The 15111-nt window shown below is 57.4% G+C and overlaps 1 protein-coding gene across 3 annotated transcripts in view; it reads right to left on the bottom strand.

Moving 5' to 3' along the window:
• Window positions 1-270: 270 nt before the first annotated feature.
• The window catches only part of FMNL3 (formin like 3), a 55696-nt gene continuing 40855 nt past the window's right edge, over window positions 271-15111 (bottom strand). The window contains exons 6-27 of one of the 3 annotated variants that reach the window (XM_065887896.1): window positions 13380-13532; window positions 12069-12177; window positions 11812-11888; window positions 11366-11459; window positions 10222-10296; window positions 9532-9642; window positions 9083-9232; window positions 8547-8648; window positions 7279-7558; window positions 6754-6822; window positions 6540-6664; window positions 6138-6340; window positions 4903-5137; window positions 4696-4764; window positions 4487-4567; window positions 4253-4382; window positions 3445-3605; window positions 3026-3127; window positions 2554-2646; window positions 2140-2263; window positions 1889-2005; window positions 271-1194 (exon numbers count right to left, since the gene is read on the bottom strand). In XM_065887896.1, the coding sequence (XP_065743968.1) occupies window positions 1914-2005; window positions 2140-2263; window positions 2554-2646; window positions 3026-3127; window positions 3445-3605; window positions 4253-4382; window positions 4487-4567; window positions 4696-4764; window positions 4903-5137; window positions 6138-6340; window positions 6540-6664; window positions 6754-6822; window positions 7279-7558; window positions 8547-8648; window positions 9083-9232; window positions 9532-9642; window positions 10222-10296; window positions 11366-11459; window positions 11812-11888; window positions 12069-12177; window positions 13380-13532 (2635 nt within the window). In that variant the 3' untranslated portion in view covers window positions 271-1194; window positions 1889-1913. The remainder of the gene's footprint in view (window positions 1195-1888; window positions 2006-2139; window positions 2264-2553; window positions 2647-3025; window positions 3128-3444; window positions 3606-4252; window positions 4383-4486; window positions 4568-4695; window positions 4765-4902; window positions 5138-6137; window positions 6341-6539; window positions 6665-6753; window positions 6823-7278; window positions 7559-8546; window positions 8649-9082; window positions 9233-9531; window positions 9643-10221; window positions 10297-11365; window positions 11460-11811; window positions 11889-12068; window positions 12178-13379; window positions 13533-15111) is intronic. The other 2 variants (XM_065887897.1, XM_065887898.1) reach the window with 2 other exon arrangements.

Genomic DNA, 15111 nt, shown 5'->3' with positions numbered 1-15111 from the left:
CTTCTCCGTGTGCTTGCACTGGGGCTGGCTGGGGCTGGACAGGTGCCCGCATGGCCAGCAGGGGGCACTGGTGCCTCACGGCAGGCCTGCCTCCCTTTGTGTGGCTGGAGCCCATCTAGCCAGGTTCTCCTTCTCCAGGCTTCCGCACTCACCTCCCCCGAGCGTGGCAGCTCTGCCCAGCCTCCTTTCTATCCCCGTGGCTCGGGTCAGCCTAAAGGGCCAGCTTAGCCCCGCCGCCACACTCAGAAAGAGGAGACAGAGTCAGGCCTAGTATTTCAACCCTTTGTTGAGAGAAGGAAAGTCTGGAGTTTATGTACAAGAGAGAAGGAAGTGGTACATGTACAAAAAGGAGTGGGCCCCTGTATTCCCTCCCAGGGGCCGAGAAGAAACCAGCAGGGGACGGAGAAAATAGCTAAGACCGACACGACCCCGCCCCTGCCAACAAAACCTAACTGGGGGAAGAAGGTGAGGACGTTCTTGGCACACCCTTTCTCTAGGCAGAGAAGACTAGTCCTCTGCCCACCTCGGCAAGGATCGTCAGCCTAGAACTCAAAGGGCCAAGGGCAGGGAGCATGGCATCTCTCCTCTCCCCTTATCACTAGGGCACACTGCCCAGGCTTAGGAGGGCCTTGCTCCTGGTAAAAGACGATCTGAAGACTGGCAGGGCCCCGCCCCAGGGCTCCCTAAGCTTGGACACTTCTAGATCGCAGCTGACCACTGGGTTGCAAAAAGTAAGGGGGAAAAAAGAAGGAAAAAATTGCTTTCTCCTCTCATCCCTCTGGCTCTAGTGGTGGTGGGCCTAGGTGCCCATTCATAGCCTAAAGCTGGAAGTGGTCTTCTCCAGCCCTGAGCTGACCCTTGAGGAAATGATGTTGAAGACCTTGGGAGCAAAGTGCAGTACTGGAGGCACCAGGGAAGTGCCAGGCCCTGAAAGACCTAGTGCCCACAGTGGCGGCAGGCAAGATGCAGCTTTGAGAGCTAGGATGGACGCTGGGTTGAGAGCAGCATAGCCCTCTGCTGGGCCCTTGGCCAATTCCAGGGCTTCAGGTCCACTGGCTGGACTTGAAGGACTCAGGGTTGAAGTGCTTCTGCCTCCAAGAAGGTCTCAGTGGGGGCCTGGAGCCCGAGGGGGGCCAGCAGGTGGTGCGGCGCTCCTGGCTTGGTGGCGAACGACAAGGGGCTGGTGGTAGAGGCCTGTAGGGGAAACAGAGGCCTGTGAACAGGCAGGGAGGCTGGGCCAGGCCCACCTTCTGAGGGCCCAGCCGCACAGGCAGGGCCAGCCAGGAGCCAGCCGTGAGGTCGATGAGGGAGAAGATTAAAGAGAGACTGGAGGGGATGGTCAGGGAGATTTCTGGGGCGGGCTCTGCACATTCAGAAGAACAGGTGGGGGTACTAGAGGCCACTGGGGAGTGACAGAAACAAGGTAGACTCAGCAAGATCTAGGAGCTGGGAAGAGACCCCAGGCAGATTGGATATCAGGAAACAGAGGTCAAGGGTCATCTGATGCCCCTGGGCAGAAGCCACCGCCAGAGCTCTTACAGGAGACAAGGACAAATGATACCTGGGCCCAGGACCAGAGACTCTCAGCCTCAGTGATCAGCGGTGGCGCGCGCCTGGTCCTGCCTGTTTTGGCAACTCCCTACCCCTTAGGTCTTAGTAGAAGCCAGACAGCATTAGTGGGAGAGATAACCACTTCCCTGAGGGCACATGCAGGGGATAAGCCATGCTTCTCAGAGCATGGGGCATGCAAGGGAAGGAGCATGTGTCCCCATCACCACGGGGCTGCCAGAGGATGGTTCCAAGTCATGCAGGAGAGGAGGTGCCTGTGGGACCCAGCAGGAGTCCTGGGAGGTGGGCATGCAGAGAGGGCAGCTGTGGTGCCCAGTACCTGTCAAGGGCCCCAGCCTTGGGGGCTAACAGTTTGACTCATCATGATGGGCTGCATCGCAGAAGAAGCGTGAGCCCCGCTTGGCAGTACGGGCCGTGAAAGGGACACTCTTCAGCACTGTGGCCCAGGAGAGAGACACGGTGGTCAGGCCCCATGGGGGTGGGGTCGGAGGAGGAGGGCCCAAAGGGCTACGGTTGGGGTTTGGGAGCTGGGCCCAGTGGCCAGGAACCAGGGACGGAAAAGGGCCCCACCTGTGATGATGTCCTCAATGGTACCATCCTTCCCCTCGTAAACAGGCCGGTGCTCCTTGGCCTGGCGCCGCCTCAACTCTGCAATTAGCTCCTGCTGTTGCCACTTGTTCCGCTGGGACGGGGTCTAGAGCCGAGCATTTGAAGAGATAGGGAGTCACCGCTAACGTACCACGGGGCTGGTTCCTGCCCCAAGATGCAGTCTGAGGATGCCCTTGATTGTGCTCGCCAGCCCAGCCCCCATCATTGCCTAGGAATCCCCTCCCATAGCCCCCCTCTCCATCCCTCTGGACTCCATCATCAGGCCCTCTGGGTGGTCTGTGGGCTCCAGTTCTCCATCTCCTCTCCAGCTCTCTGCTCCACCCCCTCCTAATCCTTTGCCGTGTTTTCCAGGCCCCAGTTCTTGGTCCCACCCACCTTGGCATCCAGTTTCTTGGCTTCCTGAGCCAGCTGCTTCTCCCGCATTACCTCCTCCTGCTTCTTGCGGGCTTCATTCTCTTGTTCTGCTTCCTAAGAACCATGAAAGATGGTGTGTGTGTGTGTGTGTGTGTGTGTGTGTGTGTGTGTGTGTGTGTGTGTGTCACAGGGGCTGTGAGCTGTGAGGGGAGGGGCTGACACTGAGGGTGGAGAGTGGGTGTCAGTGGGACCAGCAACCCCAGGTGGCCACTCTCTGGAGGGGCACTTCCTGCCCCAAACAATGACAGGAAGGGCCTGGGCCCCCACCCTGCCCACCAGTTCACAGCTAAGAGGCCTGTGGCCAGCTTCCATTGCTCCCTCGCAGGAGTCAGAGGAGGAGACGGAAAAGGCCCAAGCTTGAAGCCCAGCCCTCTCTCCCCCTACCAGTTTTCTCTCAGCCAGACTCCTCTTTAAAAGCCTCTCTTCTGCTCACCTTGTAAGAACGAATGAATCGGACAAATACTGGGAAGAATACAGAAGGAGGCGTGGTCTTGGGACTCTCACCGAAGTAGCGCACAACAGCATTGTAGGCCTCCTGGGGAGGGGGTGGGCAGAAGGGGTCAGCCTGGCGGGGAAGGAGAAGCCCGGCTCCCAGCAGGGGCAGGAGGCCCACAGGAAGCCGCAGCCCCCCACAGCCCCTGTGGGAGGGCAAAGAACTAGGGGCTCGCCAAGCCCCCTAGAGTGCGTCTCCAGAGGCAGCTGCCTGCCATCCCCAGCGCCCCCTCTCCCCCAATGCTCAGCCAGCCAGCTGCTTGACAAAAGTTCTTTGACCCAAGAACCAGAACTAAGCCCGCCAGAGGCTCACGGCACCTTGGCCCCAGCCTCTCCCACCCGCCTCCACCCTGTGCTCACCTCGGCTGTCTTGGCATCACGCTGGAGCTTGTCCAGTTTGCCTTCGTTGGTGCTAAGGAAGTTGCGCAGGACGCTGTTGTCATGTATGCTGCACTCCCGCCGAATCAGCTCCATGCCCCGGCCCAGCTCCTTCACGTCTAGCAGCACGTTCTCCAGGGACACTGTTGTCACCAGAGCCTGGGCTGAGGACTACAGCCCAGGACTACAGCAAGCTCCAGCCCTCCCGCTCAGCATGGGCTCACTCGGTTCCTCACGCCCCCCTTCCAGAGCTACCAGCGTGGATGGAGAGGGGCGAACCAAGCTAGCCAAGCTCTCACAGGGGCAAGGAAAAGGAAAAGAGGCCGTGGGCCCATGACCCCGAAGGTAGCAAGGGAAGGTGAGCCGCGGACTGCTGGGCTCCAAAACAGAGCTGCCCCAGGCCTGCCCCAGTTTCACGAGGCGGGCAAAAATAACAGCCACCCTATGTCTGTGGGGGGCTTTGTGGGTTTTCTAAGCACTTCACATACATCACAGAGACACAGGCTCTGGGGCCAGCTTGGGGGAATTGGCAGTGAAGAGCCACCGCTGCCTTTCCCTCCCAGCTCCCACAGCACCCAAGTGGAAAGGGCTGGGTGGGGCCTGGTGCCTGTAGGAAGGCTCCCTCTGGGGTGGCCCCTGCCCATGGCCCCAGCGGAAAACTTTGAAGTGGTCAGAAAAAAGAAAACAAAAGCAAGAAAGAAAGGCACCCAAGCGCTCCCCCTCCTCATAGCTTCCAGGGATTGTCCTGAGCTGGACACGAGGCAGGCTTGCTGGGCCAGGCTCCCCTCACCTGCTGCAGCTTTCTCCACAAAGTGCAGCTCATGCCAGAAGTTAGCCAGGTCTGGGTATTTCTCCTTTACCGTCAGGGCGATGAAATGCAGCAGTGTCATCTTCCTGTCAGTGGACTTGGTGTCCAGCAGCTGGGAGAGGGGGACAGGGGTCAGTGCAAGAGGGCTGAACACCCTGGCGCCACAGCCGCTGCCCCATCCAGCTTCCTGGCCACTTGCTGTCCCCACCATCTTACCAGATCCAGGCTCTGGAGCTTGAAGCCATACACAGCTCCCCGCTTGCTGCTGTTCATGTAGTTCCCCAGGGCAAGTATGATCTGTCCAAAGGAGGCCCGGGAGGAACTCAGGGCAAGACCCGAGGGCTCCTTCCTCCTCTCTGTATAGCGCCAGGCCCCCACCCAGGACCTGGGAAGCCCCGGCACCTCCATCCCCAACCTCTCCCCACCTCCAACATCTGCTTCAGCTTCTGTGAGGACTTGACGGAGGCAGAGGCTGCAATGATGGCGTTGAGTTGCTGGAAGGCAAGATGAATGGCTGAGTGAACCCCTGCCGGGATGCGGCAAAGTCAGGGAGGGGCTGGCAGGGGAGGGGACTAGCAGGTAAAGGGCGGAGGGGCAGCCGCAGACAACCATGATACAGGTGGGGGCCGTACCGGCGTGAGCATCTGCAGGTTGTCCTGGAAGTTGCCCAGGAAGGCCATGCCAGCCATGCGCTGGGTCAGCCGCTCCACCTTGCTGAAGAGCAGCATGAAGCGGTCCTCGGCCGCCAGCTCCTCCAGGGGCTGCCGCTCCCGCTCGTACTGCCGCAGCAGCTTCACCTCAGCCTCTGTGGGCAGGAAGCGCATCAGGCACTCCACGAAGTCCACGGGCAGTGTCTGGAGGTCAAACCTGTGTAGGAGGGAGGGACCACCTCAGGTCTTGCCTTGGCCCACATTATCTGTCATCCCTTCATTTTCCAGCTCCTACAAGGACGGAGGGTGGGGTCTTGAGCGGCACACAGCCAGAGGCAGAGCACTCACTGTCTCACCTCCAGTAACTCCAGGGCTCGTGTTACTCAGCACCAGTAGCAATCCTAGGGTCACATTCCATGCCCTGTTTAAGAACCCTTCAATGTCTTCCCTCTGCAACTAGGGAGAAGTCTTAACACCTGGACGTGGCTTAGGAGGCCCAGCCTGCAAGACTTCTGCTCGCCTCTCTCCTCTGTCTCTCCTACTCCCCTCCTTACACTAAAGCCAGAGTCAATTTTCAGTACTCAGGGCACCATGCCTCTCCCTCCAGGCCCTGACCTGGAGTTCATATACATCCTTCAGGTCGCAAGTGAGACATCACCTCCTCCAGGAAGCCTTCCCTGATCACCAAGCTCAGCTACCTAGCCCTCCCTGTTCTCCCAAAGGTGCCTGTACCTCCACCACCTTGGTGTTGTCACCCAGTGTTACTGGACTGTTCCCATTAGACTGGGAGCTCCTTTTTTTTTTTTTTTTTGCGGTACGCGGGCTTCTCACTGTTGCGGCCTCTCCCGTTGCGGAGCACAGGCTCCGGACGCGCAGGCTCAGCAGCCATGGCTCACGGGCCCAGCTGCTCCACGGCATCTTCCCGGACCGGGGCACGAACCCGTGTCCCCTGCATCGGCAGGTGGACTCTCAACCACTGCGCCACCAGGGAAGCCCTGGGCTAGGAGCTCCTTGAATGAAGGTCCGGGCTGACTCCCCAGCACCTCACACAGTGCCTGGCACACAGCACAGATGCAGTAAATTCTGGCCAAGCCACTGGATGACTGAGGGAGTTCTGTCAATGCCCTGGAATCCAGGGAAGGCTAGGATCCTAGGTGGAGATCCTAGGTGGGTTACCAACTAGCTGGGGACCAGGGCAAGGTCAGTGGGAGCCTCACGTGTGGATGGCCCTGCAGATCTCCTCAGCTGAGCGGCCAGCCTTGCGGAGGGTGATGGCCAGGTTCTTGGCACGATTGGCTTCCAGCAGGGTCACCTTGCTGGCAGCCTTTTGTGCTGTCTTGTTCTTGGAGCAGATGAGGTCGAGGGCAGGGCCCTGGGCTTTTGTCTTGAACAGTTCTTCAAACTTGTCCAGATCCAGGTCCTGGCAGGAGTTGATGAGAAGGGAAAATGCTGTGGCCTCATCCTACAAGAGGACCTGCTGGCAGCACACCAGCATCAGCTCAGCTCTGGTACATGGAGGGCTGAGTCTGAGGGCTCTTCCAAAGCCAAGAGATCTACCTTAAAGGGCAACCTGGTCCCCAGCTCCCAACCCCAGCCCTGAGGGCCCCAGGCCCTGCTACCTCCAAGATCTTCTCATCATCAAGTTCGCTAAAGACAGTGCCGCTGATCTGGTTGGGTTTCAGTGCTGTCCAGTTGAAGACGGGCAGCCGGAACTTGGTCTTGATAGGTTTCTTAATGCGAATGGCTAATTTGGAAGGAGGATCAGTGAGGCAGGAGCCAAGGACACACTCCCTCGGTCCCACTAGCCCTGCCCAGAGCGCTCGGGACACTCACCTGACAGGCCTACTGTCAACACCACAGAGGGAGCAGCGCCGGGGAGAGGTGGGGCTGGGGGACACTTGTCTGGGAAAAGAAGAAATAGCACAGTGACCCAGGGGCCAAGAGACTCCCCTCTGTCCACCCTACCTGTCCTTAAAGACTATCAGGGAAGGAGGCTGCATGAACTCCCTGCCCAAGTGGCTCCCAGGGGTCCTAACTGACGGGGCAGGTCGTGCTGTCTCTGACCCACTCTCTCCTGCTTTGGTCTAAGCCCTCTCCTTGGATGTCTTCAGAGGAATCAGGAGCGGCATCTTTACGCTCCTTAAGACAGATCCACATCTGCTCATAGACATCCCTTCCCTAGTAATCTGAGCCTCCCTCGGACTCTAACCCTCCCTCAGCCTCTCCCACCTGACTTTACATCCTTCCAGCCACATCCCCAGTTTCTCCCTGTGGAGATGCTGCTGACTGTGGGCTTTTGGTCTGGCCCCACAATAAGGCTGCACCTCTTGCCTTTTACCAGGTAAGGGTCCTGCTTACCTGGTAACGGGGGAGGTGGAGGGGGCAAGGGAGGAGCCGGCGGCGGAGGCAGAGGTAGGGCCTCCTCGGGGGGCGGGGCCGGAGCCAGGAGGTCCAGGTCGGAGGGGGGCATGCCCTCATTCAGTTCCTCAGGGCCTACCCGGGCCAGGGCCTCGCTGCCCACTGACTCTAGGTCCCGGGCAGTGGGCTCCAAGTGGCATCGGCGCTGGAAGGCCTCCTCCTTCTCTTTAATGAGCCGCCGCAGGGTGTGTACCTGGTGGCTCGTGTTCTCGTAAGTCTCCTATTGGGCAGACAGCACCATTAAGAAAAGAGCACCTGAAGGCGCAGCAGGCGATGCTCCTGGGAGTGAGACTTCCTACCCAAGGGTCTCCAGGAGGGTACTCAGAGGCAGAGAGCGGCAGAAACCCAGGGAAAACTGGAATGCAGCAGAACAAAAGAGGGGGGCGGAAGAGCAAGCCTGCTTGGCTGGCGCCCTGCAGTGTCCTTCCTCACTGCTCCAGCCCAGTCTCACTGGTCCCTCAAGGCCCAGGTAGAAGGCTGCCCTTGTGAAACTCTCCTTAACCCACCAGCAGCCTGCTATGGCAGCTCTCAGCCCTCTGTGCCTCAGTCCTGCTCTCATTTCATTTGGTTTGTACAGTCGCTCAATTGGAAGCCCCCTACAGACAAGACCCTGCCTTAGCCACCTCTGTACCCTCCATACTCCCAATTCAGCACTTCAGACTCTTAGCAGGGGCTTGGCACACATGTACTGAGCTCAACGGAGCCAGCATAATTGTATTCCTGTGGAAGAAGAGATGGGTTGGGGCAGGATTTTATAACTAACAAAAAGTTAGGTGAGGGACAGAGAAGACACTGAAATGTGAGGAGGCCCTGCTCTCCAATTTGGAATACCTGGGAGATATCCTAATAAACAGCCCCAAGTACCTGGGCTATTCTGAGCCTGTTCATTACGCTGGGCTGGGGAAGCACGTGGAGGTGCGGGTGAGGGAGAAGCAAGGGGGGTGGGCTGGCAGGAGGAGACAGGGGCTCCAGAGGTGCCCCACCTGCTCCCACCCCCCTGTGTGTCTGGCCCACTCTGGCTCCAGCTTCCCTCTCCAGCTAAAACATGGGGTGAAATCATCAGCCCACCCTCATTTGAGTGCCTCAGGGGTGAATTAATATCTGGATTCTCGAGGACTTGACATGACTGACATGGAACGAAAAGCAAGATCCCCAGGCCCCAGCACCCAGTACCAGTCAGGGGCTCCCTTCCCCACGTAACCTGGTACCTTGATGCTCTCGAGTTCCTTCTCCCGCTGCAGCAGCTGCTTCTCTAGCTCTGCCACACGCATCATGTTCTCATTCTCTAGGTCCAGAAGCTTCTCTGTGAGCTGCAGGATGAAAAGGGCAGGTTTGGGGATGGCCCTGAAGTCTGGGCACTCAGCACAGTCTGAACCCCAGTCAGGACCCAGGCCCGACCCCTCCACCCAGGGCCCCAAAGGCAGCTTGGCCCAGTGGCTTCCCTATGTCACTCCTGTGAGCCCAGGGTCTGAGACCACATGAAATAGTGCAAGACAAATGGCCACATCTGCCTCTCTCGAGCCTGAGGCCACCTCACACCCAGTCCTGAGGTCAACGTGTGTTCCACCGCGGATGAACTAGTGTCTCAGCCAGAGCATGCGCTAGAGAGCCCCAGTGGATTCTGAGGCTTCCCTGAGGCTCGATCGGGAGGTAAGCAGGTCAGCTCAGGATTCCTGGGGCTCAGACGTCCCCACTCTCTCCCCACCCTCAACAGTGGTTCTGGCAGCAAAGGAGGACCACCTACATGGGACACATGCTCCTCCAGCTCTTCCACCTTCTCCAGGGCCACATTCTTGGTCTCGGCATCCTCCAGCAAACCCCCCACATCAAACACGTTGTCCAGGTATGCCTGGATCTGCACCTGCAGCTTCTCGCTCTCTGTGTGCCTGGACTTCTGGGGGAAAGCAGAGAGAGTAGTAGTTGGGGGAGCCTCCTCATCAGCCTCCATGACCCCTTCCTAGAGCCTAGGACCCAGGGAGCTCCTACTGTAGCCATGTCAGATTCTCGCCCTGTGGAGCTGACTGACTGAGGAGCCCTCTGCACAAAGGCCAGAGTCCCAGGTCACAGAAGACAGGCAGGGTGCCAGGAGCATCCGTGACTAGGCTCTTGTAAAAGAAAAACTCCTCGTGATACAGCTAAGCTGGTCCTCTTCCCCGAAGCGCCTCATCCCGTGAGGACTCCAGCCCAGCTCACCTGCAGGAACTCCTCCAGCCCCAGCTTTGTAAACTCATACTGCAGGTGGACCCGGAAGTTCATGTCCTCCACCGAGTGCACCACGATGTTGATAAACTGCATGCAGGCCACCTGGGGAAGGAGCAGCCCAGAGGGTCAGAGAGAGCGGAGACATGGAGGGGAGGCGGCTGTTAGAGCCAGCACCATCAGGTGGACAATCAAAAGGAGTAAAAAAGGTAAGTCTTTCAGGGAGCAATAAGAGAATTTTAACTTAAAAAACATCAAACTTAATATTCATTTTACGAAGACAAGTAAATTACATGAGAAATAGGTGTAAATGAAGATTTGGCGGATTTCCTTTGCACACCAGCAGGTATTCCTTGAGACAACCCTACTAGCTGTATACCCTAGACTGGGGGGAAGTGAAGCTAGAGGAGAAGCTGGGGAAGAGGAAAGCAGCTCAGAAAGGGTCCAAATCAGGGACAGTACGGCCACACAAAGCGGGAAAGGAGGCAGACCCAAGACAGAAATTGTCCTGGAGTTTCTAAAAGCTTTCTGGGGTGAGTGAGTGAGTGGATGAGGAGCGTTTACTGAGTAGAGAACCACTCTGGGTCCTACACAGAACGTCAGAGTACGCTGTCGGCCCAGCCCCGTTCTCAAGGAGTGGACGGCCCTGCTGGGCATGCACCTGACCCAGGACCAGCTCCTCACCATGAAGTCGATGTTGCTGTCCTCATTCCGGAAATACTCCATCAGCTTCTCAAAGCGGTGCAACTCCTTGCATACCTGAACAAGCAAACTTTCTCAGTAACAGGATCTGTCCCATGCAGAACCCAAGCCCCTGAGTCCTGGTTCCCAGGAACATCCAGCAAAGGGACTGGTACAGACCAAGTGTAACCACAATTCTTTCTATGTAACGGGTCACCTGGGACATGACAGAAGAAAGCCTGGGACCTGGCATCTGCTCTGGGTCCCTGAGGGAGCTCAGTAAAGCGTGTGCCCTTAGTCTGGGCTCTGGGTGCCTCTGAGTGTAGGCCAAGAAGAAACACAGGGGTCTGGTGTTGCCGAGCTATTGAAGGAAAGAGGGAGGGTGGAGGAAGGTTGGAGGCCATGGCTGAGGCAGAAGGCTGAAGTCCTAGTGGGGACGCAGGAGAGAGGCCTGGGTGCAGGAAAGCCTCTGTGCTGAGAGGGGTCCAGAGACTCCTCTGAGCCTCTGGCTTCAAGGAGGAAAAGTCATTTCCTGGCTTGAACAATGGATGCTAGGGAAGAGGTCCAAAAAGGAGGAAGAGGTGGGACCAGCAGCTGCAGCTGTATGCCGAGGAATCCTATGTTCAAGCAGATGGGGGTTTCAAAGCCAGGCCAAGTCTGGGGAATTCCAAGTAGGAGCTCCCTCTCCCCTCACCAACGACAGCCAACACCCCAGGAGGATCCCTGCTTGCCTTCTCCTCCCACTACAAATATAACTCCCTCGGGTTCTACCAGTGGGTTCGCTGCCTCAGAGCGACCTGGGGAGCCTGTTAAAGCACAGCTGGCCAGGCCTCCCAGGGGTCTGTGCATTTGACACACGCTCTTCAGGTATTCTGCTGTACAGCAGGTTAGAACTGCTGGACTATAGCCCTCAAGTGAGGGCATCCTTCGCTGGCCAATCAGGAGCTTTCCCGGCACAAGATCTAGTAAGAATGAAGTTTTGGTTTTGGTTTAAAAAAGCAGGGGGCAGACTACCTAGCTAAAAGCACTAGGCTGTTAAAATCCCTAGGATGTGTGAGACCACAGGAAAGGGCGCTTACCTACCTGGCTCACACCTCCTCCCCGCCAAAAACACACACACACACACACATGGGTATAGGACACTGACCTCTTTGAAATTGTCAAAGGCAGCAAGAATGATTTCGTGACCTCCCCGTACCAAACACACGGCTGCCAGGAGCTCTAAGACAAGTGCTTTGGTCCTAAGGGGTGGAGAATGAAGATTAACACCCTAGCCCCTGACCCTGGCCACCACACAGCTCACTTCCACAACCGGGTGAGTCCTTTCAAGAGAGTAGAGACAGCCTCGGTGGTGAGGGAGAGGGTGGGTTTGGGAAAGAAGGCAGGGGAAGGCAGGCTTTCTCCCTCCCTAAGCTGTGTAGACCAGAGGAGAGCAGAACACTCCTCCTCCAGCAGAGGTGAGGGGCCAAACCAAGGCGCTGACCTAAGCCGCAGGACCCGAGGCCAGGCAGGACTTCTCGGCAGGGACAAGTGCAGCCCAGTTCTCCAGAGTCCTGGGCAGAGCGGGGAGGAAAGGGGAGGGAAGGAACTCACCTTGGATTCTTGTTGTTGAGGCTGAGCGCAATCTCATTGACAGCGTGAGGGTGGGACATGACCAGGTTGAATCCATACTGTAGCAAGGGGAAAGGACAGAAGGAGGGGAGACCATGACGGTGGGGAAGACAGGTCCCGGCCAGAGCTCCCTGACTGCAGGCCCAACAGCAAACTTGTCTTTTACAAGCTGGTGCCTTCCTAGCTCTCCTGGTATGGGAGATGAGGCAGGGCACCCGTGCCTAGTGCTGTCGCCTTACCTGATAGTTCATGATGGCTCTGAGACAAAGGATGCAGACGTGGACGTCATCCTTCTGGCTCACCAGGCGCGAGTTCTTCAGCGCCCTGCGCCCAGGGAGAGTGCTATACCTGGGAGAGAGGGGCTGCTGGTGAAGGGTCTAGAAGCACTTGCCATCACCCAGACAGCAGCAGCAGAAGAAAAGGGGGATGGAGGACCTTGCACCAGCAGCCCAGAGAGATGCAGGGGGCGCAGGTGCAGGGGGCAGGGCACTCCACTGTTTTCACCTCCCTGGAACAGGTCTTTGTCAGTTAACTATCCAGGATCCCAGCATTACAACCAGTGCCCAAACCATCCTAAGCCCAGACGTCCTCCAAAATACAACACAAGGTGTGTAGGCCTTCCTAGACCTCAAGATGGGTCCAGGAGACATTCATTTGAGCCATCCTTCCTCTTCCTTCTAGTCACCGCATCTTCAACACATTCCCTGGGGCAGGGGCATCTTAGCTCCCATCCCACATCTATGTCCTAGAAAAGACAGAGCAGACCCCAAAGGCTATAGAAGGGCTAGGGACTATATCTGACTTTGCCCCTAGTGATGTTTCATGGAAAAAACAGGAAACACAAGTGGTATCTGCTCGTGCATGACTAGAATGGGCAAAACCCAAAGAAGACTGGGAGAAAAGCATGGCTGAGAGACAGAGGCCATGGAAAGGGCCATAGGACCCAAAGGAAAGCCTCCCTCTGTAGGAGGGGCTCTCAGAAATCATCCGGCCCGTCCACCTGCCTCCGGGCAGGATGGCTCTTCAGATACTACAGACAAATGAACACGCTGCAGCCTTGGAGGGAAAAAAAAGGCCTAAAGGAAGAAGTGAAGGGAAGGTGAGCGCAGCAGGTTGGGTGGGAGCTGGTCTCCGGGCAGCTGATGGGGCTGCGTGCAGAGCAGAGGGAAACAGACATGAGGGCAGGTGCTGGACCAGCTGGTGAAGACTAAGGAGCTGGGTGAGGACCAGCCCTGCCCAGAGGCCTGGAGGAACGGCAGAGTGAGAATGATGAACAGAGGGGCCCCCAGAGACGGGGAGAGGAGAGGGGAGGGCTGGAAGCCCAGATGGGGCGGGCACAGCCGAGGGTGACGTACTTACCCAGGACAGATCGCTGGGCAGAGTCAAGGAGACAGAGAGGACAGACCAGAGACAGACTGGCAGGCAGAGGGCAAGAGAGCTGAGCCTGGAAGCAAGAGTGAAGGAAGGCGCATGAGCCCTCACCGCTGTCACCCAAGACCTGGACGGGGACGAGGGTGGGAGGCAGGCGGGCAGAGCGAGAGCACACATACCGGAGCACAGACTGGCGCGCAGAGCGAGCGAGGCTGTTGGTGAAGGGGGCTGACAGGGCGCTGGGTGGCTGCAGGTCCTCGATGGACCTGCTCCAGGACCGGAGCTTGTCAAATGCACCATCGTCACCACTCTCCAGAGCCTCAAAGTCAAACCTGGAGCAGGAAAGGACACAAGCGCACACACAGGAGAAATTCAGTGCCAAGCCGCCTGGCGAGCCCACCCCCACCCTTTAGACGTCTAGGGCAACAAGAAGCAAGGGCAGCAGAAGAGAAAGCGGAATTGGGCAGCAGAGACCCAACCCTGGTCAGGAGGGCCGAGGAGGGCAGAGTAGTCACCGGCAGCAACCAGGAGGGGGATCTGAGGAGATGCGGGTGCTGACCGAGGCCAGCCGCTGCCCCCCACTGGCCTCCAGGAGTCACCTCCCCATGGGCCCGAAGGGACGCGGGGAGCTGGCAGACTTTCTGCACTCCCAGCCATAGAGGGGACATCTCAGAGAAGCTGCCGCTCCCCTCGGAGAATCTGCCCTGCAGAGCAGTGGTGGGGAACAGGCCAACTGAAGGGATTACTAGGGGGCAAATGGCAGCCCCCAAAGGGGCCTCTCAGTGCCCTGAGGGTGGGGCCCAGGTGGCTCTGGACTAGGCTCACGAGGCCAGGTCTGAGTGGAAGGGAATGGGGGTCCCGAGAAACCCAGAGTGGGACAGGCCTCTGTGTTCAGGAAAAGCACCATGGTCTCATCCTAGCACTGGGTTTTAATGACCGGGTTTTCTTTCCACGGTTCTACTTGAGGCTTCTAGGTTTTTCTGGTTTAGAGGCTCCTTAGGCTTCAGCTTCCCTCGGGGAAGAAATCACAGGTCAAGGGTGTGAACCAGGGTCCTTAGTCCCCACAGGAGTTGGGATGGTTTCTACGTCACTTCCTGCTTCTGGGACCAGACATCTCCCACCACCAGCAGTTTGGGAGCGTAGCCAGGGCAAGGAGGACAGCTCAAGATCACAAACCCACAAGGCCTTCTCCTTTACATATCCCCATATCGGGATCTACCCCCTCTGAGAAACAAGCCCCACTCCTCTTTCCTGTCCTCTTCCCCCAGTAGGTCACCCAGGACTGAGCAAGCATGTCCTACAGGCTCTTCCCCCAAGGAGCCTTCTGCTCAGACACGCACAGCCCCAGGGTCAAAGGCACAGAGGCCGAGGCTCTCTGAAATAGGAAGCGGTGTCTGCAGACGCCTGAGTGTTCCCAAGGAAGCAGGAGCAGACTTCAGGATCCTGACCATCAGATGCTTAACGGGGCTCTCAAGCAGACATCAGAGGAGCCTCCCGGACAGGGAAGCCACTTGCCAGTGGTTTCCCTCCGTGAATAATAGTCTTCCCCAGGGCTGGGCTGTGCAGTGTACAAATAAGTGCCTTCACTCAGACTCTATTTGGCTTCGCTCTTTTCCCCTCAACCGTTCCCAAAACACACTCTTACCTCACCTGCTCCGAGTCTTTCTTTTAAAAACACGGTCAAAGGTACCGCTGTGGACACTACAATACTGAGGTTCCAGTGTATTTTGGTCTCAAGCAGCTGGAATTTGTTTGCTTTTGAAGCAAGATATGCTTATTTGGAAAAATAATCTACATCTTTTTCTATAAAAGCTCTGAATTTTAAAAAAAGTCGCTTCAGCAAATGTTTTTCATTTCTTTCTATAAAAAGAGTGAGTTTCTTTTAAGGGACAGGAGGATCATGAGGCTTGG

This window comes from Phocoena phocoena, chromosome 11, assembly GCF_963924675.1.
Source record: "Phocoena phocoena chromosome 11, mPhoPho1.1, whole genome shotgun sequence".
Taxonomy (NCBI): domain Eukaryota; kingdom Metazoa; phylum Chordata; class Mammalia; order Artiodactyla; family Phocoenidae; genus Phocoena; species Phocoena phocoena.
The sequence above is the reverse complement of the archived record's forward strand: the minus strand, read 5'-3'. Positions and strand labels throughout refer to the sequence as shown.